The 18,529-nt window shown below is 45.1% G+C and overlaps 1 protein-coding gene across 1 annotated transcript in view; it reads right to left on the minus strand.

Annotated features, from left to right (window-relative positions):
- CAPN13 (calpain 13) overlaps positions 1-18,529 on the minus strand; it is a 582,342-nt gene that overhangs the window by 136,798 nt on the left and 427,015 nt on the right. Inside the window, exon 14 of the mRNA XM_085609938.1 lies at positions 14,264-14,300. Within this exon, the coding sequence (XP_085466064.1) occupies positions 14,264-14,300 (37 nt within the window). The remainder of the gene's footprint in view (positions 1-14,263; positions 14,301-18,529) is intronic.

Below are 18,529 nucleotides of genomic sequence, written 5' to 3' on the forward strand. Positions count from 1 at the left end.
TGAGTAAAAGTACCAATCCTTTGCTTTAGGAAGAGCAGCAGTGAAGAGGACTAAGAATGACAGCTTGAAGTAGTTACAAGTGAGGAGCTTATTCTCAAATTCAAATCGTTCACCCATAACCTAGGCTCGTTACTTTACAAACAGGGGCCACCCAGGTTCTAGTGATCAATGAACACTTTTAATAAAAAACTGAAATGACGCACAGATTTGTTCACTGAGGAAACAGGGTTCTTAATTAACATTTTGTACCTGGGCCAAAGAGTATTAAGATAAGCATCAGATGTGATCATTAAAGCATGTGGCACAGAATGACTGTCAACCAATGTGAGTTGAAACAAGATCTTACATTTGGTGAACCTGAAATTAAAATTATTAGTGAATTACCATTTTTTGACTGAACCATATAAATGGAGCAGGGCCAGATTGGTAGGTCTCAGCATAATGCAGAGGTGAGTCAGAATTCTAGAGTTTCCGTTTGAAAAGAGCAAGGAGAAACATCCAATGTTGATAGTTGTTTCTTTCACCCAGAAAACTGTTCCATTGAGTATTTGATTTTGAGCAAATCTCTCCAATGTTCCTCCACAGTGGTTTTGCAAGATATTATTTCTAAAGCTTATTTTCAGCTTTTTAAACCTCAATGTTTCTATTATTTGCTTTTGCTAGTTTGAGGTCAGCTGGTTAACCTCCATGCATCAAACAGAACACACTTGGTGATTGCAATGGATTTTCTGAGGTAGCGGAGAAAACTACTTTAATTAGCCCTCCCTTTAAGAGATGGGGCATGTTACAATCCAGGATCAAAGACTTGGAATATCTAAGGACTAAGAGGTCCATGGTTTATTTTAGAGATTCCAAGGCTCTACAATCAACATGTTCCTACCTTTCTAGGCTACCTAACCCAGTAAGACGTTCGGCAGTTCCAAGATATTGGGTGTGGTTGAATCTGGTTTATTCTGGAATGTAGGAGAGTTAAAGTTATGGGCTGAGGAAGGAATTTGCAATGGTGAGTTATAAATGCGTTGTTCCCCATTTCATATTTTAATAGATTGTTTATACTTTTTACTTTTAAGGCACCGTTTTTTAAAACTTTTGTTTATGAAATATGGGGTTATGACTTGTGATAAGGGCCAAGGCAATACAACTTATATATGGGTTTTACTGGCTTTGTGGAGAGGTGGGGGCTTTTGAATGAGAATATTTAATGGTATACATTGTATGTAAAGTATAGTTTAACAAACCACTGCTTTAAAAAACTTAGTTTTTACTACTACTACTTTTATTCGCCCTCCCTTCTTCAAAGGCTTCATATATCACAGCATTAGGCATGCTATTTCAACAATATCATAACCCACAATTTGAACAACCACACTCACATGCACACATATACATACACCTGCATACATATATAAAACAACATATAAATAAATGGTCAGATGCTGAACACAAAACAAGAAGCTTACATTATGGTATGGTAGTATTGTAAGCAGCAGGAAATGCAGAGCTGAGACACTAAAACTATAACTACAGTAGCAAATCCATGACACCAGAACATCAGCAGTTCAAAACAAATTGCAACACCATCACAACAGAAGAAGCACAAGCTAATCACATAGATCCCCGCACAAGCTAATCACATAGATCCCCAAGGTCTGGATTGTCAAAACAAATTCTGAAAAATCAATTTGTGTAATAAGTAGAAAACAACTGAGAAGCCCACGAAGAGGGTGACTGGGAGCTCTGTATACCTCTAGATGACCTAAAAACAAAAAGAAAGTAGATGTCAAGACAAAACAAGCCAGTGAAACAGCTACAAATCTTATGTTGTGTACGTACTCTAACATCAGATTCAAGTATGACATGATATAATTAAATTATCAGGTCACACCGTGTGCTCGTCTATTATTCCCATTATAATGTTGCTAATAATACCATTAAAACATGGAAAGAAAACAAATGATTAAAGGACTGTATTTAAAAATGCCATATACAGATGCATGATCATAGAAAAATAATGGCACACAGCCACATCTATCAATTTATTAGTAATCCAGAGTATTCAAGATATTAATTACACATAAAGTCAATAATTGCCAACTGCTTTGACAAAAAGAAGTACCTTGCTTATAGAAGGCATCTGAAAGAGGCCTGCTGGTTGTCTCCTAGTAGGGAGGACATAGTCGGTTTTGCTAGGGTGTTAACCTACACCCAGTAATCGGCAGTTGATATCTGTCTCTCAGTGGGCTTCACAGCTTCATCACCAGCCAATACAAGATAGGAAACAAAAGCAGACAATAGTTCAAATACAAGGATTTCTCATGCGCTGCTTCATGTGTGTAGACTAACATTAGAAATAGTTACCGCAGAATAATACTCACTTGTGTTAGTCGCCTGTGATGCAGAGAGACATCATCCTCATTAAAGGCAAGGGAGGCTTTGTCATCCCATGGGAGCTGATCGACCACAACCAGTCGACTAGAGGCAATTGCTTCACTGCTGCCCTTTCCTCTTTGCTCAGAAATATTTGGTGTTGGTAGGGCTGTCCAGAGATGAAGCACCCATTGACTATTCTTTCACAGCATAAACTATGTTACCCTTTGTTGCTCTACCTTGTGCGCAAGCCTAAACTTCATTGGTGGCATTAGTGTACAGCGCCCTATCGGACACATATGGCTGAAATACCTGTTGCCACCAAAAAGAGGTTTGACAAATATTGGAGACTGAGAGGGTTAGTTACACAGGTAAATGAAACTTGTGAGTAAATATATGTTTGTAATTTACTCTTACACTTTTGAGTAACTTTACTTAATTTTGGCTATTCACTAAATCCAAGTGTAACGTTACTCAAAAGTGTAGATTTATCCCCTGAAGTAGGTGAGGGGCATGCGGGAGTCAAATTTAGGAGTGTAAGTTGCAACTAAAAAAACAGTAGTGCATCCAGCACTAACTACATAGGCCAACCACTGCTAATGCAGCACCCTCCCTTCGAAAATAATAGAGTTAGGAACGTTAAGCACCATAGCAAATAATGATAAATTACAGTTCTTAAAATAGTTAAAACATTAATTAAATCTTAAATTAATGTACACATATGAAATTAAATTAAAAAATATGTTTCTGAAGTTTACATTTAAAAATGAATTCCATCCTAAAGTAAAAACATTCATTTTCGATTCAATGTTAATTATTGAAGGTGATGTATGGAATTTATTAAAAGTAATTTCATTATTTTACTAAAATGTATTGTAACATAATTTCTAAAATGCAAATAGGTTATTAAAGTATTTTATAACTCAATTTAAAATATGTAGTATTTGTATAATTTATATTTCAAATTAAATTATATTAATTTATATTTTTAACTACTTTAAATATTTAACTTAATTGTATTTAACATGATTCCTATGATGTCCCTAAATCCATTATTTTCTGTTTGGGGGGCTGGCCTTGTGTGGTGCTAGACAGGTGTGGTGAGCTGGAGTAATTTACTTGTGTTGTGGGTCCCTTTTGGCTGTAGTTACTACTAAAGTGCAGTTGTTTGTGAGTAGCTATGGACTTATTCTTTTGTCTGTGATTTGACATCCCTCCCTAAAAGCCTTGCTGAACTCCCGGACCCTCACTTAACCCCTCCTTACTCCTCCCTAATCTAATCCCCCTTTATTTATAAGTATTCCACATTTTCCAACCACTCCCCTGTGTCCCTTACACATTTACTACCTAAACATATACCTATGTGTGTGGAGAATCTATAGTGGGGTGGAGCTCTCCACACATAAATATATTAGAGAGGCGAGGGAGTGAACTTCAGATATAGGTTTGTGGATATCATTCTTAGTAGGTTTTGTAATTCTATAAAGTGTACTTCAAAAAGCAGTTTGTGAATACCCCCAAGAGAAGCTGCACAGCCTCGCACAGTGATGAATACAGTTGTGCCCTGTCCTTTAACTCCACACAAATTCATTTTGGATTTACAGATGTGCAATGTCCCTATGCACATGGAAATGGTCTGGTCTGTCTAAATTGTGAACGTGTTTCTATGGCCCATGATCAGTTGAATGTGTGATATTTATTTACCTGGGCATCCCCATGGCTGCCATTCAGTGCCTGGTGCACCGCAATAGCGTTATGGGAAGGAGGGTGAAAGGGTAGAGATGGGTTGAATGAGTGGGGAGCAAAGTAAAGAGCACATCATGGAGGCTAAAACATGAACTACTACTAAATGCTTATGAGTAATGGACTAGCAAAAAATGTTTCATCGTGTCAGCAGTGAAAGGCTAAACCCCAGCCAATCAAAAGAAAGGTTAAACAAGCTATCCTCCGTGGGGAGGAACAAACACAGAACAACGAGACAGGTAACTGAGACTGACAAGTAATCAATCTAATCATGAGCTAGGGTTGAGTGTGTGTAATATTGTATAAAATGCGGTCTGCAAAATGTGTTCACGGAGGTGAAAAACTGAATACATTTTTATGAATGTCAGCATGTTTAAAATTATATATACCACATATGAAACCTTTTGTAGAATCTGAAAAGAGAAGCCTATATTGAGGCAAGCAATCCTGATGAGATGAAGATTCCTAGCAATCTTAAAGTACTCTCCTTTGAGTAAATATGTTTTGGAAAAATTTGGATGTAATGTTCTGGGACAAAGTAGGCGTATTGCCTTCCACTATCCAACGTACTTGACAAAAACAGAAATTTCGACACTCATGTATTACTTTGCTTGTGCTGATGTAAGAAGATGTATTGATTTATGATGTTTGTTGTGTGGACGTAGGTATTCATATCTACCAAGGTTTCAGAATGCCTACGTTTGTTATTTTCATAGTTTCTGTGTACTTATGAGTGACATTCAACAAATATGAGTGACACTTTTCTCGCGAGCAAAATCAAGCAATGAAGTACAGGGAAAACTATAAATATAAGAAATTACATCCATTTGAGCAAGTAGAAACTAAGATCTTGAATCTGCTGCAAAGCACCAGAAATGGAAGGGCTACGCTAGTGCCCTTGTAACCACAGCGAGAGAGATTGCTTTAGAGAGGTTTGTAGCAGGTGCTCTAACCGGTGGAACTAGATCACCGTCTTCAAAGAGCAAACAACATAATCATGTGCACCTGTCGGTGGCAGCTGCTCCAACACTCTTCGAAATGAACAAGAAAAGAACACATACGCAGAGGCCCGCACGTGGCTCAGAAGGTGTCAGCGACAACGAGACACGCAAGGTCATGAACTCCATCCACTCAGGATCTCCGACAGACCCATGCCCACACCACATATTCAACAAGGCAGACGCAGCCATCGCCCCCCAACTACGGAAGGTCATCAATATCTCCTTCTAAACAGCGACATTCCCGGTAAGCTGGAAGCACGCCGAAATCAACGCCCTCCTCAAGAAGCCCAAGGCGGACCCCAAGGACCTCAAGAACTTCCAGCCCATCTCCCTGCTCCCGTTCCCGGCGAAGGTCATCGAGAAAATCGTCAACATGCAACTGACCCGCCACCTCGAAGACAACAACATCCTGGACCCGTCCCAGTCCGGATTCAGACGAAACCACAGCACCGAGACTGCCCTCATCGCTGCCACAGACGACATCAGGCACCAATTAGACAACGGCGAAACATCAGCCCTCATCCTCCTGGACCTCTCGGCCGCCTTCGACACGGTCTGCCATCGCACTCTAAAAACACGCCTCCAAGAAGCCGGTATCCAAGAGAAGTCCCACGACTGGACCACATCCTTCCTCTCCGGCAGATCCCAGAGCGTCCGCCTCCCACCCTTCCGATCCGAAACCACCAACATCATCTGCGGCATCCCCCAGGGCTCCTCCCTCAGCCCAACGCTGTTCAACATCTACATGGCCCCCCTCGCACAAGTGGCCCGCCACCACAACCTCAAAATCATCTCCTACGCCGACGACACTCAGCTCATCCTCTCCCTCACCAAGGACCCACGCACTGCCAAAACCAAAATCCACGACGGAATGAAGGCCATCGCCGACTGGATGAGGAGCAGCCGGCTGAAACTGAACTCGGACAAGATGGAGGTCCTCATCCTCGGACCCAACCCCTCGGCCTGGGACGACTCCTGGTGGCTGACCACTCTGGGGACAGCACCGACACCCACCGACCACGCACGCAACCTAGGAATCATCCTCGATTCCTCCCTCTCCATGTCCAAACAGGTCAACGCCGTCTCCTCCTCCTGCTACAACACCCTCCGCACGCTTCGCAGGATCTACAAGTGGATCCCAACCGAAACAAGAACAACGGTGACACAGGCCCTTGTCAGCAGCAGGCTGGACTACGGCAACGCACTCTACGCCGGAATCCCAGCCAAACACCTACGACGACTACAGCGCATCCAAAATGCCTCCGCCCGACTGATCGTCAACGTCCCCCGCCGCAGCCACATCACCCCCCACCTGACAAACCTACACTGCCTCCCCGTCGACAAGAGGATCACCTTCACACTCCTCACCCACACACACAAAGCACTCCACGACACCGAACCAGCCTACCTGAACAGCAGACTCAGCTTCCACACCCCCACCCGCCAGCTCCGCTCCGCTCCGCCAGCCTCGCCCTTGCCGCCGTCCCCCGCATCCTACGAACAACCTCCGGTGGCTGATCCTTCTCCTACCTTGCCGCCAAGACCTGGAACACCCTACCTACCCACCTACGGCAGACCGAAGACCTACTCACCTTCAGAAGACTCCTCAAGACCTGGCTCTTCGAGCAGTAGTGAAACTCCCTCTCCCCCCCCCTCTCAGCGCCTTGAGACCCTCACGGGTGAGTAACGCACTTTACAAATACTATGATTGATTGATTGGATAGTCTGGTTCTCTGTTACTAACAATCTACAAACACGGGTGCCCGGAGACAGTGTGCATTAGCAGGGAGCCTGCACCCCCCGTGCCGCAAAGGTGAACGAAGGAAGGCAGAACACGAGTGCAGGGAGGCTGATGCCACGCTGCACGTGCAGCGCTTCCATCTCAAAACAGAGAGCGACATTGCTACCGCAACCCAAGATTGATTCCGCCTCACCGTGCTCACACATACTTTTATTTGGTGTAGCATTGGACCCTCAGCTATTCAGGGGCACGTGGGGGCTCCGCCGGTGCTTGCAATGTTTAAGCATGCACCACACCCTTTCATTTTAAGCGCCTGCCCCTCCGAGTAAACACTGAATGTACTATGTCAAGGGCTGCATTATACAGCCCCAAAACTGAGAAGGTCAATATAGCGTGATGTCCACTCCAGCTTTTGAATTGTTTTTATAGAAGATGATTATGTTTTGCGTATCATATTATTTGCATCATTTTGTAGTTTTTAATATGTATTACGGTGACATCAGTAAGGATGGCGTCGTGATGCTTGGGTCGTGAGGCAGGATGGTACTTTGTTATTTTTGGCCGCGAATTAAAGATCATTGGTGAATATGGTCTATTATTTTCTGTCAACAACATCCTATAAGTACTGGTTGAACACCTTTTTTAGTTTGCATTAAATTCCTCTATTTTTTCTTAAAGTCAATTTGTGCGTGTTCACTGGCGACGTGCTGAGCCCAAACTGCACGTTTACAACTACTCACCATCTTATTTGGGGAGACTTTTCGCGGTCCGGATGGCCCATTTTTACTGGGAAATTGCTTTTCCTTGCATGTAGATTCGAATAGTTTCAAGAACAGAAGAGTGGAAAATAAATGGAATAAACTGGAGTAAAAAAGGAGGAATAAAAAGGAATAAGAAACATTGCAGATGCATCATAGGCAGTCCCATTGGTTTTATGGGGTGAAAAGTCCCCCCAAATAAGTTGTTGACTATTATTTTCTGTACCAGTTGGATAACAAAAATATCACTGCAAGAAGCTCCCTCCTAGATCATGTGCCCCATTTATGAGCACACAGGGTGGCCTGTGACATTGCAGTCACACACACTGCCAGAGCAGCGCCAGTTCCGCGTTGCTTGCGCAATCATGAGTGCTTGGACGGTGCTCCCATCCCACTTGCATCTGTGCCTTAGCGCCGGTGGTGTCAAGGAGGCGCTATAAATGTGTGACTTTGCATTTTAGTGCGGTGATGTGGACCACCACACTAAAAACCATTACTCTAATGCCCGATTCATGCTACTTGTCAGGGCTGGATGTTGTGTGCCGTATGATAGTGGGTGTGTTGGCATGCAATGTTGGTTGTGCTGATGTATGATTGTGACTTTGCTGGCATATGATAGCAGGTGTGGCAGTGGTGGTGGTGGTAATGCTAGGCATGTTTAGTGCTGTGGTGGTTTTAATGGTAATGGAAATGGTGGTAACATTACTGGTGGTAATCCTGGTGTTGGAGTAACACTTCTAAAAGCATGGATGGCTTTTTCTGAACTGTACAGCATCCTCACTGTTAGAGATGAAGAACCTAAAGGAAACTAGAGACGAGAATGATTCAAGCAAGTCTCTGTAACCAGGGAAGAAAGTAAAATCCCCAAAGCTCACTAGACAGCTGCTTCAAAAATGACAAAATGATAGTTTAAGAGAGCCCAAATATCTGTCCATGTCATAGAACTGTCACTGCCAGAGCTGCTGAAAGGCACAACCAGAATCTTGATCCCCGGGACAAGTGATAGCCATTTAACCATGAAAAGATATGAACAATCTCTCTAGGAAATGACACAATGGGCCAGTTTTACTAACATTTTGCGCTGGGTTCACAAAAGTGAAGCGAACTAGATCAAAATGTTTTTTTTTAGCAATTTACTTTCCAGACAAAACTGGTTTTGTGCTAGAAAGTAGTTTGAAAGTACCGCAAACCATTGCAAATCACTGCTTTGCATTACTTACCGTCAAGCGGACGTTCTATGGGTGGTACATGCACGTTCCCATGCATCCACCCGTGTTTTTTGACTCGAAACCCTATCTAAAACAATAGTAGACACAGTTTTGCGTCAACAATTAACGCAACTTCAAAGCAGGCGTTAAAAGGAGAAATGTTTTCATTTCTCCTTCCTTTTCCGAGTTTGCAAGTGTGCCGCATTGTACAGCAGACATACAAAGTAGGAAATGTTTTAAAAGTTGTCTATGTATAGTATTATATACTGGAAGGAAGCCCTTCCAGTACAAAACCTATGCTAGACTCACGCACACACCATGTGCGTGGCACTCTGCAGCAAAATTCAGCACGGGCACTAGGGGGAGAGGACAAGAGTGGCATATCTCTGTAGATATGCCGCTCTCCAGCTCTCTCCCTGACTCTGGTAAATTTGGTCCTCAGTCATTAAACTCTGGGCCAAATGAATGCTATTCCTTGGGCCAGATTTACAAGCATTTTGTGCTGTGTTTGATTCACAAAAGTAATGCAAACCAGTGCAAAATGGTCTTTTTGTTATTTACTTTCTAGCACAAAACTTGTTTTGCGCTGGAAAGCTGCCTAAAAGTAAACCGAAGCAGCGCAAAGCATTTCTTTGCATTACTTAGAGTCAAGGGTGTGTTACACTAGTGGTACATTAGCGTTCCCATGCAACCACCCATGCTTTTTCATGCAAAACCCTATCTACTAACAAAAGTAGACAGGGTTTTGCATAAAAAATTAATATGACATGAAAACAGGCGTTAAAAGGAGAAATGTTTTAATTTCTACATTCTTTTCTGACTTTGCACGTGTGCTGCACTGTACAGCAAACATACAAAGAAGAAAAAGTTTCCAAGGTTGTCAAGGCATAGTATTTTGTACTGAGAGGGAACCCTTCCAGTATTAAACCTATACTAAACTCACACACACCCTTGCACTATGGAGCAAAGGTGTGTGCGTGGCACTCACACATCAAGGGAGAAGAGTGTGGGAGAGAAGGGAGTAGAGTGTGATATCTTTGTAGATATGGCGCTCTCCTGCTCCCTCCCTGTCATGCAATGCAGCACAGTATTTTTGGCTGCTGCACTGCGTTGGGTGATACTTTTTTGTAAATCTTGCCCTTTGTTCTGAAATATTGAAGTCAGTGTGATCAGCCCTAGAATTCAGACTGAATTTGGTATGTATGATAAGTGTGCACTTTTTCAATGACTCGCCAAAGGCTAGGTTGCCAAAAGGTGTTCGTACTTGAAACCTGAAACTTGAAAGAATTCAGTCTTAGTTTAACAATTAACAACTCTTCATCAGTGAAGATTGTAAATGTTTCAGGGAATGACAATGTTAAATGTCATAGGTGCTACCAGTCTCATCAAAGTTACTTTTGCTCTTTGCAAGTTTTCTGTTAGACCGGTCAGCTGTAGGGTAGTCTTCCCACAAACATTTCTGCCTTACTTATCTATTATTTTTCTGATCTCCTTTTTGTTGGCCTGATGATTCTGCACACTTTACTTCTGCTAACCCATGCTAAAGTGTGTGTGCTCACTCCCTAGAATATGGTAACATTGGCGTACATCCAATTGGCACATTTAATTGACTTTCAAGTGCCTAGTACAGTTGTACGACATGTGCACAGGGCCAGTAAATTAAATGCTACTAGTGGACCTGCAGCACTTGAGCCCTCTAACAGTCCCTGGTCCAGCGCAATTGTGATGGTTCCAAAGGCTGCCCCACCAGGTGCGACCCCAGAACTTAGGTTCTCTGTGGACTACTGAGGACTCATTCCCGTCATTAAGACTGAAACTCACCCCATCTGTCTTCAGCTCCAGCTGGGAGGAACACCTGTACCACATCTCCAGGAGATGCTTGAGGCCCTGCAGCAGGTGGGCCTGACTACTAAGGCCAGCACATGGCAGATAGGGTAGGGCACAGTGATATATCTGGCTCACGTGGTGGGCAGGGGCAAGGAGCAGTCCCTCCAGGCCAAGACTGCGACTATCCTGACCTGGCAACCCCCCAAAACACAGACTGTGGTGAGGGCCTTCGTGGGTCTCACCAGATATTACAGAAGGTTTGTTAAGGGTTATGGCACCATTGTAGCACTCTTAACTGAAGTGACTTCAAAGAAGCAACCCAAAAGGGTGATCTAGACAGAGGCCTGTCAGAAAGCCTTTGACACCCTCAAGGAAGCCATGTATACAGCACCTGTGCTCAAGGCTTTTGACTGCTCCAAGGAGTTAATTTTGTAGACAGACACTTCAGAGCATGGCGTAGGGGCTGTCCTAGTACAGTTAAATGAGAAGGGCCTAGACAAACCTGTGGCTTTCATTAACAGGAGGTTACTTCCCAGGAACAGGCTTTTGCTGCAGTCTAGGAACTGAAGAAGCTGAGACCATATCTGTTTGGACCTTAATTCCGGGTTCAGATGGACCAAAGGCCCCTCAGATGGCTCATGCAAATGAAGAGTGAAAATCCTAAGCTGTTAATGGGGTCTGTCACCCTACAGGGAATTTCTTTGCACACCTCTGGGTCAGACCACACCAATGCTGATGTCTCTTTAGGTTCTTCCTCCTCAGTGATAAGAACTCCCAGGAGGTTGGGTAGGTGTCCCCACTTTCAGCTGGGGGTGGGGGAACATGTGTTAGACCTGGTAGCCTTAGGGTAGTCTTCTCCCACACCTTTAGCCTTACCCATCCATTATTTTGTCAGCCATAGGACATGTGCACATTACTGCTGCTAATCAGTGTTAAAGTGCATGTTCTCAATCCCTAGAACCTTTAATTTACTTCCATAGTACAGGGAACTACATGTATGCAGGGCCTGTAAATTAAATGCTACTAGTGAACCTGAAGCCGTTATTGTGCAACCAACTTTAGTAGTCCTTTAAATACGTCTCAGGCCCGATATTGCAGACCTGATATTGCAACCTATGTGTGCAGTTTAAACTGCCATTTCAACCTGGCAAATTAACCTTTAGCAAGGATTAAGCCTTCCTTTTGAATACATATAAGTAATCCCCAGGGTAGGCCCTAAGCAGCTTGTACGGTATTTAAAAAGTTAGACATGTGCTTTTTACTTTTACATGTGCAGGTAGTGAAAAACTCTTAAATACAATTCTGGAAATGCCACATTTAATAAGTTGGCATTTTCTTGTCCTAACAATTTGGTGCCAGAAGCCTGATTCCTGGGTCACATGACTAGGTGTAGCTGGCAGTTGGCCTTTGTGTATTGCTCCCAGACAATGAGACAAAGAGAGAGCTCGTGTTGTCAGGACTGACTTGATGAGTGGGAGGAGCGGTCACCTACCACACTTGCACATCACACTTGCCCTGTCCAGCACACTCACAAGAGCTTAACACTAGTCTTTTGTGACCCCAGATAAGCTGTGGCCAGGGCAGGGAGACAAGAAAATCTAAGCACCTCTGGGGTGAAGAGCCACAGAACCTTCTCCTACTTCAAAGGTGGCTCCAAGGATAAATAGTGGAGCCTCAGACCCAATTCTTCAGTACACGTCTAAACCTGTGGAAGACGTAAAAGGACTGTGGTGCTGCTCTAAGAATGACCAGTACTCAGCTGCCCTGCTACTCTACTGCCCCGCTGCCTGAGTGAAAAGGACTTGACCTGCATTGTGTCCCAGGACCACTACAGTAACTCCAAGCACTAGATGACTGGCGTCCTTATAAGAGCCTCAGGGACAGAAAAGGCTCCAACCACCTTGAACCCAGTGCCTGGACTCTGTTTGCTGTGAGTTTGCCATACTAAGTGCTACCATCCCAGTCCTGGATCCATGGAAATGTGCTTGAAGTTACTTTGCTGGTGCAGCTGTGGACCTGTGGGCAGAACCGAGGCAGCATGATTCATCTCCTCGCAGCAACACATCAGAACCGTCACTGAGCAAAGCATCCCCGGACGCAGTGCTTCCCAGCCTCTCTGAACTGCCGCTGCACAACGCTTCCTAGACACAGGACTTCACATCTCAGCACTGTAGTTCCTCTGAACCACTGCTATGCAACGCATCCTCGACGTTGGACTCTGCATTGCATCTCTCAGCGCCACTGAACCGCCGCTACGTGATGCATCGGCAATGCAGGATCTTGCAATGCTTCGCAACCAGAATTCAAAGTACTTTGTCAGCTGGCCTAACTTGGAGGCTCATTATGATGGCGGAAGGACTGCCACCGCCGGGCCAGTGGTGGGGGTCCTTCCGCCATCACACAGTAAATTCCCACGTCCAAATTAGGATGGCAGTGGGAATCCTAATGTGTCGGCGGCGGATGGAAAGGCCGTCCACCACGGTTCAGCAAGGCGGTCCTTTTCCGCCCGCCGTGCGGAATCAGGACCCAGGGCAGCATTGCGGCGGTGCCTTGCAGGCACTGCCGTAGGGAATATGGAATCCCTTTCCGCTGGTCTTTTTGCAGCGTTCATCCTGGAGACAGGCGGAGGCTGGATTCGGGGGCCCATTGCAGTCCCCCCGTGTGCATCCTAATGTGTGGTGGGACCGCCGAACGTCTGATGGGCGGTTCCAGCACCCGCAACGATGGTTGGCGGACTGATGTTCACCCGCCATCATAATGAGCCCCTTGGTCCCTAAACCCAACCTGCGCGCCATTGTGGCCGGTCTGAACTTGTGAGTTTGTCCTAGTCCGGCACAGCCAGATAACCACAGTTGACACTTTTTCACTCATAACTTTAAAATTGCATATCTACGGTTTTACTAATTGGATTTTTGTTGTTGAAGTCTCAAATAATTTATACCATTTTACTCTATTTTTCTATATTGGTGTGGGATTTTGTTGTGTTTTAACTTGATTACTGTTTGAAGTGCTACATAAAAACTTTACACATTGCCCCCAAGTTAAGCCTGTCTGCTTTGTGCCAAGCTACCAGAGGGTTATGCACAGGTTAATTTGGTGTTGCGTGTGATTTCACCCAGACTGGAATTGTGGTTGCTGCTTGAATTGGGTTTCACTCCCCTCAACTAGTAACCTGATTTCATGCATGTTCACTCTCTTATTCAAAGTATTATCCTAAGAACATGGGGTTGAGAAGTGGGCCTTCAAGTACATATGTTGACTGGTCTAGCCAAGGCATCAGATAACTTTACATTAATAGGGAAGACACATCAAGTGTTACTTGGAGACATATACACCTTCAGTACATGAAAGGAGGTATGTGATGCATAGTAGATTCAATAACATATCTATTAATACAAGTTGATAAAGAGACACAGCTAAGTCTTAATTGCCGCGCATCATACTTGGTAGAATGACAGTTCCCCAAAATGCTATATATTTGAAATTTGTCAGGATTTGTCAAAATATTATTTAGAGAGTTATTAACCTTACAGTTTTTAAAATTAACAATTAGCTTTTTGGCAGAGCCATAGGCAGTATTTTGACATGTGAGCACTTACAAATCCGATCATTCCATACCTTTGATGTGCCGACGTTTAGCCTCATTTCAAGATCCCTAGAATAAATAAATAAATGGTTTTTGTTAGTATATATCTGCAACAAGATTGAGAAATATTCCAGGGGATATATGCTAATATAATGACTTCAAACATTATAAAGAAATATTCAAGAACACAAAGCACCAATATACCCTTTAGTGATTTCATTCAAAAGTGCTCTGGATGTAGTGTACTACTCTCTCCCCACAATCTTTGAACCGCCTTTGGTTCTAGGACATATAGCAGCCCTCCCTACCACAGGCAACTAACCTTAAGTCTTATTTCATTGCAGAGTTTCATTTAAAAAGGAGTGAAATAGATGGTTAAAGCCTGAAATTCTCATCTGAAGTTCTCAAAGAACGTTACTCATTATGTGGTGGTCAATATAACATAGTTTGCAGTAGATAATGGTCCTTGTGAGCCTTGTGTAATCCATCTCACTTCAAGAGTGATACCAGGCGCACTTGATGACTTCTGAGATTCAAAACAAGGAAGTTTGGGGCAAACTGAGAGTGAAGCAGAGGACATATGTCATTATCAAAGTGGAATGCATACTTGGGCTGCCAGTGGGTGCCGTCATTCAATTCAAGGTGATAAAGTAAGCCAAAAAAGCGTTTTGAGAAACTCCAAACCAGATTTAAAACATACAAGTCTACTGGCTCCTTAAGGTGAACCTCAACTGTCAAGAGGAGGACCCTAAAGTTTGAAGATAAAATACTGTAAGGTAATATATTGGCTACAGAGGACGTCTACACTGAATCGCAAGAGAGGTAAGTCACCACAGATTACCTTTTAAAACCGAACTATTTAACATGGCTTGTGGCACACACTAAACTCACTGTCCCAGTAATGGCGAGTTCAGAATCAGAAAACTTTTCTCCCATCTAAGCAGACTAGTACACAGAAGCTGTACTCTAATGAGGCTACGCATAAGCAGCATAATAAAATGTTGATGAACATAACATAACCTAATTTCATGTGACATGACATGACATAACATAACAAGTGCTGACTGTTAGCTGATGAATTGTCTGCAGGATAACCACAAAATATCCCGAAACTGTAGTGCATTGGCATCATGAATGCATGTACAAGCTTACAATCACTCTTCAAAAGTACAACACCCAACTCAGATACGCAAAGACTAATTTGGGTACTCAATTTGTAAGCATTTCTCATGTTTATGCCACTGATGTGTCTGAATTGCTAACGGGACTTCACTATTGCAAAATATTTTCTTGCTTCATATGGCTGAGGTTTTTTTGTAGCACAGAGTAGTAGAGTTCATGACAACGACACTGATTGGCATTGAAGCTTATTTTCAGATTGCAAAAGACACACAATTGATGGACGGAATGCAGAACAAATCAAAACATTCAGCCCCAGTCAAGAGATCTGGGTAAAATCCATCATTCTTTTGCTCACCATGCCACCCCAGTTTAGACCTGGCCATATGCAAATCAGTCTTGACCCTGTGCCTCATGGGAACAGTCCAGCCCGAACTGCTAAGCCAGGTCCTCCCTGGACCGGAAACAAGCATCCTAGGACCGGTTTCGGGGTTTCACCCCTCTTCAGCCAGGATAGCTTGATTCCAGTGGCATTTTCAGATTGCAGCAGAGGATGGCGTAAAGTGATCAACAAAGGACATTGAAGGGGAGCATGGCCACGCAAACAATGGAGTCGGACGTGCTCTGTTAGAGCTCCGTCGCGGACTCCCCTTTCCGCGCAACGAGCATCCAACACAACGGGTTCTTGGGGCCGGTAATCGGCTCCGCTGAACCACGGTCAGACCTGCAACGCACTGGAGGATTTGGTGCCTTTGCGGCTGCTGGAGCCTGTGCCCGGGTCCGAGAGACGGTGCCCGAGCGGCAGTGGAGAAGACCCAGCAGCGGTCTCCAGGAAACGAGGGGGATGCTCCCCCCCAGCAGGCCCCGCGCATGACAAGGAGTAGCGCATCACCACACTGGGCCTCCCATGGCCGCTGGTGGAATCTAGGAAAGTCTAGGATAGACTGATGCCCTGGCGACGTCATCGACACAACTGCCGATGCCCAGATAAGGAGGTTGCGCATGGAACAAAAGTGCGCGCACGGCCCAAATATGACGGATATGCAGCCCGGTGACTGGCAGTGATTTCCACGGCACACGCGGATTCCAAAGGCACACGAGGGGTGACAACGGAGGCACGCCAGGAACCAGGTGAGCCCATAGTAACAGCGGAGTGGTGCTGGGTGTGACTGGGCACGTTCCTGGAGTGAGCTTGCGGTGGTGTAGAAGAGATAAGGAGGAGCATATGACCTTTGTTTGAGGCGGCTCGGGGTAAGCTGGGCCGCGACTCCCATTGTCCCGATCCTTACCATAGTGACCATGAGATCCTGACTGCACACTGTGGACGACGCCTTTGGTGCTCCTGAACAAGCCACATACTTTATAGGAGTCCCCACTACTACTGGAACTACACGACTGCATGGGCCTGGGGACTTGGGTTCAGCAGCTGTCACACCACATCCACTGCTCTACACCTGGATACAAACTACGATGCATCGCTCTCTGGTCTGACAGAGCTGTGAAACGGACTCCTCTTGCTCTCTCTACACTGCCGTGTTGGGGTGGTTGCTGCCACACATTCATCCGCCGCTCTATGTCGCCCAGGGGCCGGTTGCGGACTGGCGGCCCGCTAACGCAGCCTGACCCTGACCAGCGCCCAGTACAACAAGATGCCCAGGGAGGCGTCACCCGACCCGATGTCCAGTAAACTGGATGCTGTGTTTGAGGCAGTGGAGAAACTAGGTGAAACTATGGACCAGACACGCACCTCCCTTGAAAGCGAAATAGACAAGTTGGCCATTGACTGACCACCGCAAACTTGCGGACAGGATGTCTGCAATGGAAGCCACCATGGCAGAGATCTACCCACAGACGACAGCAGCAGAGAAACATATTAAGGACCTCGTAGCCCGGATCGAGTTCCTGGAAAACCAAGTCAAAGATGCTGAAGGGAGATCAAGGCGCAACAATGTGTGCATGGTGGGCCTTCCGGAAGGCATGGAAGGGAGGGATGCGGTAGTCTACACTGAATCCTGGCTCCGAGACCTGCTGCCGGAGGGGACACTCTCCCCCCATTTAATCAATGAACGCGCACAGGATGCTGGCTAACCTCCCACCTCTGGGACCTAACACCGACAGCTTTTAATAAGAGGGCTGAACTACAGAGATAAGGATGCCATTCTCCAGGAAACCAGGAAACTGCAGGAAGTACAAGTGGACAACCACAAAATTATGTTTTTACCCGACTTCACGGCACTGGTACAGAGACAGCGATACTCCTACATGGCAGTCAAGCGCGACTCCGGCAGCAGGATCTTAAATACCCTCTGTTGTTCCCAGCTCATCTGCAGGCAGTTGCAAGCAGCAAAACTTACTTCGATACTGCGGAAACAGCGGGGGACTGGCTGGACATGCGGATTTCTGCAGGAGGTGCTTCTTCAGCGGCGGGAGTAAGTGATATGAACCCTGGCGGCCTCCCCAGAAGGCGTAGGAGAGGGAAGAGGCGCAAAACAACTCCACCCTCCCAGAACCTTGGACACAATCCCAAACAGATGCTACAAGACCAACACAATGCCCTTCAGGCTGCAGCAGAAATCTGAGGGGCAAAAGGCGCAGCATCCTCTATATCCAGTTTGCAGGGATGGGACAGTGAGGGAGAACTATAGGATGAGACCCTGAACTTGCAGGACTCAGATAGCCTTCCGAAGGTCACTCCTAAGACTGCGGATGGCATTATTTAGTCTCCAGTATAGAACTCTGAATACGCACCGACTAGACTACACTGCTGTCCACGCAAGTATAATAGGACTCTGTCATTGATGGTTCATAGTGCTGGTCTGCTATAATGTGAATGTATGCTTACATAGATTATAGGTGCTTGGTGTGGGGGGGATGGGGCTTGGGGTAGCATAGGCTCACACTATATGCTGCACGATTTCCCCTAAGGAATCGGCATGTGTTTACTGCTATTTCGGCCCGATTTATGCTTCCTTCTTTGGGGACTGGGAGTCATCACGATAATGTACCTATTGCATTGTAGACACGCTCCGCTTGTGTGAAACCCCCCCTTGTCACTGACAGAATCTCGTTTGCTTTTACTGTTTGGACGACTGCTTGTGCACTCTCGCTCTTTTGGTATTATTAGTTTTAGTTTGTTGTAGTTTTGCCATCTGTCACATGCTGGGTCGATGCATGCTGAG

Source organism: Triturus cristatus, chromosome 6 (genome assembly GCF_964204655.1).
Source record: "Triturus cristatus chromosome 6, aTriCri1.1, whole genome shotgun sequence".
Classification (NCBI taxonomy): domain Eukaryota; kingdom Metazoa; phylum Chordata; class Amphibia; order Caudata; family Salamandridae; genus Triturus; species Triturus cristatus.